The sequence below is a fragment of the Atta colombica genome, unplaced genomic scaffold (assembly GCF_001594045.1).
Source record: "Atta colombica isolate Treedump-2 unplaced genomic scaffold, Acol1.0 scaffold120, whole genome shotgun sequence".
Classification (NCBI taxonomy): Eukaryota; Metazoa; Arthropoda; class Insecta; order Hymenoptera; family Formicidae; genus Atta; species Atta colombica.
In genome coordinates this window covers 109,140-120,045 of record NW_017259207.1, presented here as the reverse complement: position 1 = coordinate 120,045, position 10,906 = coordinate 109,140, and the positions used below count along the sequence as shown (strand labels likewise).

Below are 10,906 nucleotides of genomic sequence, written 5' to 3'. Positions count from 1 at the left end.
TATATAAATATCTTTTTCTCCTTCAGACCTAATTTTAATAGAACCATGTTAAATTTTTAATTCAATTTAAAGGCATTTTAATAAGTAATTTATACTAAAATTTTTTTTTTAATTTTTTAACTATTTTTTCAACATGTACATTAGATTTCAAATAACGCCGATAGAACTAAATAATTTCAATGAATAATCTTCAGATTAAATATACGTTACAATACATACAGAGTCTAAGGAAGGGTCAACAGGAGTGATAAACTGACTCATTTACACTTCAGTAGTGGTGCAACTACATATCTGCACTCTAGAAGAAATATTTTGCCATGAAACTTGTTTATATTTTACGAAATCTATTAATCTATTTAACGGTAACTGAAAAAATATTTTTACTGAAAAAAATATACTTCTACAATTTGTTTCCAAATTGTGTTAATGTTAGATTTTTTTATATTAATTTTTATATAACGTTTGTATTATATTTGTGTAGTCATCCTATGAAGTCAAATTAATGCAAAAATTTGAAACCGTTTGAACTATGGAAAATATCTATATAAAATACTATATATAATATTAAATTTAACACAAATTTTACAATTGTGTAATTTTAACTATATTCGTATACATTGGGAGAAAAATTTTTGATATTTGTGACTATATAATTATTATATAATTACACTCAAGTATAGCATCGCTTGCAAAGCATTAAAAAATATATACTCGTTTTTAACGCTGTGGGAAATACTATAATTATAATTATTACTATTATAATGATAACTATATGTGATACAGTTCTATGAATAAATATATATATAATTGTCGAAAATGATTACATAATTATTATTATTATATACCATATTATATACAATATTATATATATCATAAAAATTATTATACTTACAATAATACAACCATTTTTATTTTATAATCATTTTTTGGAATAATCATATACTGGTAGGTTTCAAAAATAATTATGAGTATGAATACTATAATTTAATCCATACATATAGTTATTATTAACATTGTAGCAGTAATAATCATAATTTAATTATAATGATCACAAATACTAAGAACTTTTTCCTCAGTGAACAAATTATGATTTTAAAAGGAACAATAATGTATCAAAACATTTTTTTCATAAATATCTTTATCTCCTTCAGACCTAATTTTAATAGAACCATGTTAAATTTTTAATTCAATTTAAAGGCATTTTAATAAGTAATTTATACTAAAAAATTTTTTTTTAATTTTTTAACTATTTTTTCAACATGTACATTAGATTTCAAATAATGCCGATAGAATTAAATAATTTCAATGAATAATCTTCAGATTAAATATACGTTACAATACATACAGAGTCTAAAAGAAGGGTCAACAGGAGTGATAAACTGACTCATTTACACTTCATTAGTGGTGCAACTACATATCTGCACTCTAGAAGAAATATTTTGCCATGAAACTTGTTTTGGTTTATATTTTACGAAATCTATTAAAGCCGAATTTTGCAATTTCGCTGTTAAAAACATTATAATAAATAAATGATATAGCTTTTTATTTATAATACAGAAATTCATGTTTTTATGATTATATTTTATCTTCTAGAATATTACGTCACATGAGATTTTTTTGATTTTCTTTTTTTGAAGCTATGAAGACACAAAGTGTCTTTTTGCAAATTAATTCTTGAAAAGTTATAATAAATAAAATTATATGCACTATAGTATCAGGAAATACCAAAATGAATTTTTATTTTGCTTTTTTTCTTCAAAAAAATCTGTATGAGCCTTCAGATGATCTTCTTTATCACGAATAGGTTGAAACGTTATATTCATATTATTTATATATTCATAATATTTTAATCATAATTTCAGCATAAAGAAATTCGTCTCCGTCTTCATAAGGCTTTTTTTTTAACTGAACTTCTTGCACGGTTCATCTTTTCTTTTTTCTTTCCAACGGAAAAAACGAGAAGGATGAATTGTGCAAGAACTTTAGCTAAAAAGAATAAACCTATTGTCTATCCTGTCGATCCTCAAAGTAAAAATTTAGTAAAACTAATAACACTATATAACAATGCCATCTAATTAATATATTAAAACCGCACTGCGTTTTCCCTAATTCTCTCCATTTTCTTTATCAAAACTCAAGATGAAGACGTGGAGATGTCTTTGTCCAAACCTTTACTATTTAGATCATCTTTTTTTAATTTTTTTTAAAAACCTTTTCAATGAAATAGCTCTATTAATTCGATCGCGCGGAAAATATCGATTCGCGACAGTTCTAAGTTTCTGGATTTTTGCAGCAATTCGGTGTTTCGGCGGTTAAAGGAATCCGGATCGATAAATCGTAGTGCAGCCATGCCAATTGCCATATACCTTCGACGTTTCTCTCCTCGTCCGTCAAGCGCGCCCAATTCGGTACCATCACCTGGCAGACCTCGTCCCACGCGGTCATCTTGGCGTTACGGTCGTTGTACTCGCCGCGATTCACATCGTAGATCGCCGGCCGCCTTTCTATTTCCTCGATGAACCTCTCTGTGTCGAACATGTTCATAGAGCCACCAAAAAATTTTCTTTTCTTCAATTATACTCGCTCGTGACTGTTTTTCCGCTTCGCAATTCGATTTTGCACCTCGTGCAGATATAACTTCGATTCGATAGTATTTTCCAAAATATCTCGAAATCAAAAATCAATATAATCCCTATATCGAACGAAAGTCTTTTAATGAGTCTCAGATAATGACAGTGGCGAAATAATTCGAATTCTTCGCGGATAGTTCAAACTTTCGAAAAAGAGATCAAGATCGACAGAGGAGCATCACCGATTCCTTCCAGTCACAAAGACCACGATGGTCACCGGGTTTGATTATTGTTAATCGATAATAATACGCGAAAGTGAATTTATCAAAATTAGCAAACGGAATAGCCGCTGTCGTGTTGCTCGTCCAACGTTATCGTGTCGCGTCGTCGGCAGCGGCTTGCGCGTCACTGCGGAGAAACCGTTGCACGGCTAGCACGGCTTCGGGTATCATGGCGGCCCGGCGGCAAACGTGCGGTTGCGGTTGCGGAGCGGAATCTATGCCGCTCGCGACGTTGCCAGACCGGCGCCGGTCGGCGAGGCCGTTGAGGGCCGTGGTCGTGGGTCGAGTCGAGAGCAGGTCGAAAGAACGACGGAATCGCGTCGCCGCGCCGCGCGTGTACACATATACGTGCGTACGCACGCATACGCACACGCACACGGTCGCACGAGGCGTATGTTCGCGCGCAGAAATTCACGTCTCGGAAGTGCACCGGGCATCGCGCGTCGTCAACAGATAAAAAGGATTGTTTTTTACGTTTCCACAAAACATGTTTGGTTGTACATGCTAAATCAAATCGAAAATATTGAATAGCTTCTCATAATTACTAGTTATTAGTTGATAGTGATGACTCGTTTATTTCGAGACTCGAGTAACTCGTATCCATTTTAGTGAAACATCAAATTTGGATTCGAATATTTTCTGAACTCCAGTCGAATAATTTCGAATATCAGATTAGAGATACAATCTAGATTTGACTAAATTAAAATCTTAGTATTCGAGTAGCGGATGATTTAATATACAGGATGTCCTAAAATAATCGCCAAATATTTCATGGAGTTAAGTAGAGTGAATTAAACTGAGTCAAAAAATCCTCTACCATTTTGCAATTTTCGTAATAATTAACAAGATATTAATTATTAAAAATTTCTGAAAATTAGTCTTTAATAATTTTTTATTCAAATATTATACAGAAAACTCTAAAAATTTTTTTAGAATTTTTCATCAACTTTTTAGTACATTTTCTTATTTATATAAATATGAAAAATAGTACTAAAATTCTGAAAAAATTATAAAAAAATTCTTAGAATTTTATAAGAAAAGAAGAAAATAATTTTTATCTCTTACAGTTTTTCTGTAAAGTTGATAGTATTAGGTGTGGGAAAAATGATTGAAGACCAATTTTCGGCAATTTTTAGTAATTAATATCTTGTTAACTATTTAAAATGTAAAATAATAGAGGATTTTTCGACTTAATTTAGTCCGCTCTACCTGCCTATGAAATATTTGGCGATTATTTTGGGACATCCTGTATGTAAACTCCAATCAAACAAGATTAAAAAAATAGCGACCTTTGAGTTTTATTCGCTTTGTTAAAAAATAAACTTCGTTTTTAGAATACTTTATAATTTTAGGGCAACTATGCAATACATATAGCTGGTTTCATTGTTTCATTTCTCTGTCATAAAACAGAACTCATAAAAGTACTACATCAGCACATAAAATCATAAAATCTAGATTAGTTTTTAGGAAAAATGAACAGAAATAAATATTTATTTATCTGTCAAAAACATTTATTAGAATTATATCAATACAAAGAACATAAGTTATAAATTTTATTAATAATATTCTATTACTTTTTTAAACAAAATTAAAATTTCATTTAGAAAATATAACAAGCACTTTTGTTATTATTTTCGGAGTTGACAGAAAGAGTTCAGTTTTGAAACGCACACCAATTTAATTCAAGTTAATTCGAAAATGCGAGTACCAGTAATAAGTACTCGCACAATATTCGAAACTCGAGTTGATCGCGATCGATTCTTGAGTTGCTCAAGTACCTTTCAGAATCGAATTTGAGTCCAGGATTCGAGTCGCATCACTACATAATTGTTACTTTATAATTGCTTGCACTTTTTGTACTTATCATTTCGCATTCTTTCTTTTCAACGCCCGAATATATTTGTCTCATTTTAAGTATAAAAATTTTTGGGAATTTCGAGCAATGCGAACAGACCTAAAGCTTTCGAAAGACTACCAGATTTCTATTTTTTGTGGTAAAAAAAGCTATTTTTTCACAATTTTTACTTTTTTTGCCAGCGCATGCCTGTTCATTTAATTGCCAAATAAAATCGATAAAATCAAATAAATAAAAAGATATCAATATAATCGATGCTGGATTTTGATGCCTAATATTTTATATAAATTTTAAATATATCTTCCAATAACATCAACTGTATAGTGATAATGTGTATCAGTTATTTGAAAGAAACGCAATCCTAAATTAAAATTGAAATAATAATACACAAGTTAAATTGATCATCAATTTAATAATGATACTAATAAACATCTTAAAATCGGAAACACAGTTTCTTGAAGCATAGTTTCTTGAAGTTAAATACTAGTCGTAATAGAATCATTAATAGCTTTTTAGAATCTCTCGGACTTCCATTTGCGGCGGCAACCTAATAAAAGAAGCATTCGCCAGTAATTACTATTAGACGTTTATAAGTATACAATTTAATATGAATTAAGAGTTCTATATTTCATTTTAGAATAATGATCCGTTAAATGTACATCTCGCAATTTTTCGGTAAAAGCGAAACAAGTGCAAAAAAATTCCAACTATACAAGTAACATTAATGTAAGTGTTTCGCGAATAGCAATAGCAGCAGAGATTAACAAAGTTAATAAAACGATCCAAATCTAATTACAAGTTGAGTGAAGAGTTTAGCTAGAAAGCAAAATTTGAGACATACATAGACAATACAAGAAAAAAAAAGAGTTAAAAAAGAAAGAAAAGAAAATGCTTTAAGTCTTAAATTTTTTTTTTCTTCCTAATATTTTAACTTTTTTTCTTGTATTATTATTTTAAAATTTAAGCTAACAGCGAAACAGATATCTTGGATGTGGATATTTTACTAAATGAATGAAGTAACGATGAAGTGAGTGTATTGAAATAAGAGGAGGACACTTCATCCCAGCAGGGAGTTTCAAAAATAAAAGACGATGACCACGAAAGACATATTTCGGTACTGTGGTAGAGCGAATGAACATAAAGATATTGTATCTCGTTAAGCGGTGTTTTCAATGAGATTTTAAGTTGTAAGCTTTCTAAGCATTAGGCTGCACTAAAATTCTCTTTCTCGTTTTTAACAAATATCAAATACATATATGTATCTTACTTCGTTTCAAAAGTGTACACTAGTTCAGTTATAGAAAACAGATCTATAGACGATTATTTTTTCACATTCGACTGTAATTGGTCAATTTTTTATGACTTAAGGCTTAAGCTTTACTCCTTAAAATTTTATTGTAGACTCCGCGTGTTCATGCGTGTGATCGGTCTTGCCGTTTCTCTTGCGAATAATATAAAGATGCAAGGAACCAAATAAGTATCCTCATGCCTCTTCCCGAGATGTTTTCCAAGCAAAACAAAATGTCCTCGATGTCAAAATGATTGTTTGTAGAATTATTTGTTTTTTTTCATTTATAAATAAATAGAGAAAGAAGTTTCATCTTATTTCTTATTAATTGCTTCTTTTATTCATTTTGTAGATTAGATGAAAAATATTAACAAAACAAAGAATTTAATCGGATCCAAACCTTTCTGATTGCATTCTGAAAATTATCGTTAAAGGGTTAAAAGTAGAATTACTTTTGATAACTTCAATATGAGTTTTGAAAAATATATTTGTGCAAATAGAAAATAACGAAAATATATTCGTAAATATATTTATATATTTTTTTATAACAATGTATTTGTTATAATTAAATCAAATTAAACAAGAGAAATCCTATATTCGGTCAAAGTGGATTTTAGGGTCTCTTTCATCAACCTCGATTAAGTTAACCGATGGTTACACGACACTCTTCGTCTTTTTTTCGTCTTTTTAATCTTTAGAACTAGAAAAAGATAAAGAGTAAATTGAACCGAGATTAAAGTTAATCTGCGTTGGTGAAAACAGACCTTAGACCTAGTGTCACACCTAGTTTAACTCATGGTTAACTTTTAACTGAGGTTAACATGGTTTAACTTTTAACTTATTTTAAGTAATAATGAATAATAATGAATTGTGAAACTGAACTTAAATGAGCCCTATGTAACCATCGGTTAATTTAACCAAGGTTGATGAAAGAGAAATCCTAAATGCTTAAATATTTCTGTGTGAATTTATATACATAACTGATTCTACAAACCGCGCGTCGAAATATTTTTTTGAAACATAATCATGAGCAAAAAGAATAATATATCATATTGATTGACAAGCAAATTTAATAATTTTTTATATCAATAAATATTTTTAATATTAATAATCTGATATTAATGAGAATCTTAATTCTGCGAATAATTTATTATTAGCATTTATTATTAGTGTATAATTCGTTATTATTAACTATATTAAATTAATTAATAATTATATATTTTTTATTCTTCGATACAGTCTTCGAAGAACCAAAATTATACAATTATTATTTCAATATTCGAAGAATTTTAATATTGAAGTTTCAAATCTTTAAAATTCGAACGTTGAAACAAATCACCAAGCCAGTTAAAAGTTACTTTTCAATGAGTCATTTTAACGTCATTTCTACGTTATCGCGACGGTTCGGCTTGGTTTTCTTCAGGAGGAATTAAATGTCGTCATCGTCGATGTATCGGTGAACGCGCGTTCCAGCCGGTTCGCACCAAAAGATACACCCTTCGACGCGGCGAATGCGGAATTCGCGCCGCCGCGACGTTGCCAAGCCATCGTCGTTGGTGTCGGAATTCACGTGTTGCTACGCGACATCGTCGCCGTGTCCGAACGTTACGGCAACGTCGACGCGTTTCTACCGCACCGTTATCGACCGCGGCAGGCGTTGCGGATCGCGGCCGAAATCGACGCCACCGCGATCAGCAGCGCGTCATAGTTTCAACGTCCTCCATATCCGCATCATTAAAACATTTCACATATTTCGATCGCTAAATTTTTTTATTTATTGAAAGAAAATCATTTGAATTGTCCGTTTAAAAATCGCTTAGAAGATTAGATTAATCAAAGCAATATTTTCAACAACGATGCGATATTTATACAGTTAAAAAAATAGAATGCATTGTATAGAATAAGATGTAAACTGAACTCTTCGCTGATTAAATTAGATTTTTAACATCAAGGATAGGTTGTTCTATTTTCGGATAAACTATGTGATATTGTAATTTATCTACTGGATAAACAAACGAATAAGAGTATAAGAGAGTAAGAGAGTAAGACAATGAGCTGAAGTTTACCGAAAGATACAACCCTGTCTAAAGTATCAACGTTTTTTACTCACTAAAAGAGAGTTGAACAAATAAATTACTATAAATAAAAAAAGTAATGAAAAATCGAACATTTCGTCAGTATAAAGGATAATTATTGAAAGATCAAACAATTTTATATTCCTATTTGTACACAAGAAATGTAATATTATTCTGAAAAATAGAAATGTCAATAAAATAATCAATTACGATATGAATTTGGATCAATAAAAATAAATCTAACAATAAAAAAAATAAATTAACAATAAGAGAAATCCTAATTCGATCAAAGCAGACTTTAGTGGTTAGATATTTTTGTTATGAATATATTTTATATCTGATTCTGCAATAATAATAACAACCAGAAAAACAACAACAACAACAACAACAACAACAGTAATAACAATATAACAATATAATAATAACCAATATAATAAATATAACCAATATAATAACCATAATAAAATAATAATAATTCGGTACTTCACACAAAACACAGTCGATTGTAATCGATACTTTGATTGTAAATTTGATAGATAAATTTCAATTTGTAAAAAATAAATAAAAAAAACTTAATACGACTTCTAATAAAAGCTTATTAAAGCTTTCACAAATATGCAAATTTTTTTTCAGATTTTCATGCAGTTTGGAACAATTTTACAAAAATTTGAACTTTAAAGATTCAGATTATTGATGAAAAATTTCTCATGATCGATGAAGGGATATAAAAAATAAACAATATGAGTAAATAAAGATACGGAAATAAATTGTTTCTGCCAAAGTTCTCTTTTATCGGAAAGCTAGACAAGTTGTAGATTCGTCCTGATGTGAAATTTCACGTGCGAACGAATGTATCGTCGTGACAAATGGGACTTCCGCGCGCACGAATGTATGAATCAAAATATAAATAATACAACACGACACATTCACATGCGTAAGTAGGACTTTGAGCGCAATTACGAGGATTACAAGGGATTGTAAGTGCCCATTAGCCGCTTATTCGAACGCAAGAACGATTCGCCGTTAAGTCGCGCGCATTGATCCACCGACCAATGGGATGCAGGCATTTGTATCGTCCGATGTACGTCTCGCATCACGCATGTCAAGTTTGAGGAGATAGCACACCTTCGACTTTGCACCGTTCTTGAACTTCGAATTAGTCCGTATATCCGCTTAGCGCCATATTCAGGAAAATGCTTAAGTTATTAATGTCCATAATAACAACATAGATTAATTAATAAGAAGAAAGTTAAGAATCGATGCGGTAAACATAAATTAACAATGCATAAATTTATAATGTAATAAACAATTTTTTAATAGTTAATAGTGACTTTAACTTGTGTATGTTGTTTAACTATTAAAACGTTTTTTATTATTACAATTTATTATCATTGTTTATTCATTGTCGATTCTTAACCTTCTAATTCTTTTTAACTATCAATCTGTTTTTATTGAATTTTGGAAATCCTATTATTGTGTTTATTATTATGATACTAATATTATTGAGCGATTTTCGTGTTGACTTCGTGAACTTTCTTACCGCGCAATGCAGATTTTGTCGCAGATAGAGATCCTATAAATAGAGCCTGTCCTCAAATAATTTTATCAAAATTCGGAAAAATAAATATATCCAAAACACATAATCATAATAAAATTAAGATAACATCAAGTCCCACACAGCACAGATCATTGTAACAATATTGCAACAATATTGGAGCAATGTTGCTGTGAGCTTCTATGCTGTATAAGATAAAAATAAATTTTAGAAAAAATTATAGTGATATCATTCGATTTATTTTTGACGATGATTTTGATGAATTCTTCATATGTTTTTAAACGACTTTAACTAAGAAATCATTCAAAAATTCATCACGAAATTCATCATCATTAAAATTGTATCGAATATCATTACGGTTTTTCCTAAAGTCTTTTAATTTAATTTCTTAATATAATTTATGTTCTGATGTAATTTATATTCTTAATACTGTCTTCTTCTATAGGATACTATCTCACTCTGATTTATATATTATTTATATTGTCTCATTTTATTAATGTTAATTCAGATCACAGATAATTACAAAATCGATGAGACTTAAAATTTGATTAATCAACTTTTAATCGTTTTGTTCTAATGGATCGAATTCTAATCTTCAATTCGCTATTTTTAATTTCTAATCTGGATCTGATATAAGCCTAGCGATTGCTTACGTTAAACATACGACTTACATGCCGGCATTGATTTTGTAAACACAATGTATCCGTTCCTTAGGAAAGTCGTTCGTTTATGGAAAATATGCAGTGTTTACGAAAAAAGAAATTGTTTATACAAGCGAATAGAAATCGGTCTTCTTTGAATAATTTGTATGTTGGGTGTTTTTTTAATTCAAGTATTTAAAATATCTCTTTTTGATTTATTTTCATTTATTTCTTTAAAGCCTTATTATTCCAGATAGATATTAAAATATCTCTATTGTTTTAAATGACACGACAAAACATCAAAGGGAAAAATTATTTCAAAAGGGCAAATATTATGAGATAAGCAACATCTTCTTTCTTAAGCTCATATTTATTGTGATTTCAAGATTATGAATTTAAATTAAAAAATGAAATTATGATTTTTTTACGCAATGTGATTCTCTTAATTATTCTGCATAAAAATACTAAGATAAAATTGTAAAAAAATCGATAATGTATGACGTGTATGTCATTTATGAAATATTTCCTACTTTATTTTCACACAAATTTTAATATGAAATATAAAATTTCTCGTAAATTACTCATATTTTTATTATCTTAATATTTTTATACATAGAATAATGAAATAAGTCAATTGGTGT

General features: G+C 29.5%; 1 protein-coding gene across 1 annotated transcript in view; it reads right to left on the bottom strand.

The window, feature by feature from the left end:
* Nucleotides 1-2,754, bottom strand: part of LOC108694589 — a 6,264-nt gene extending 3,510 nt beyond the window's left edge. Inside the window, exon 1 of the mRNA XM_018204166.1 lies at nt 2,367-2,754. Within this exon, the coding sequence (XP_018059655.1) occupies nt 2,367-2,544 (178 nt within the window). The 5' untranslated portion in view covers nt 2,545-2,754. The remainder of the gene's footprint in view (nt 1-2,366) is intronic.
* Between the last annotated feature and the right edge of the window lie 8,152 nt (nt 2,755-10,906).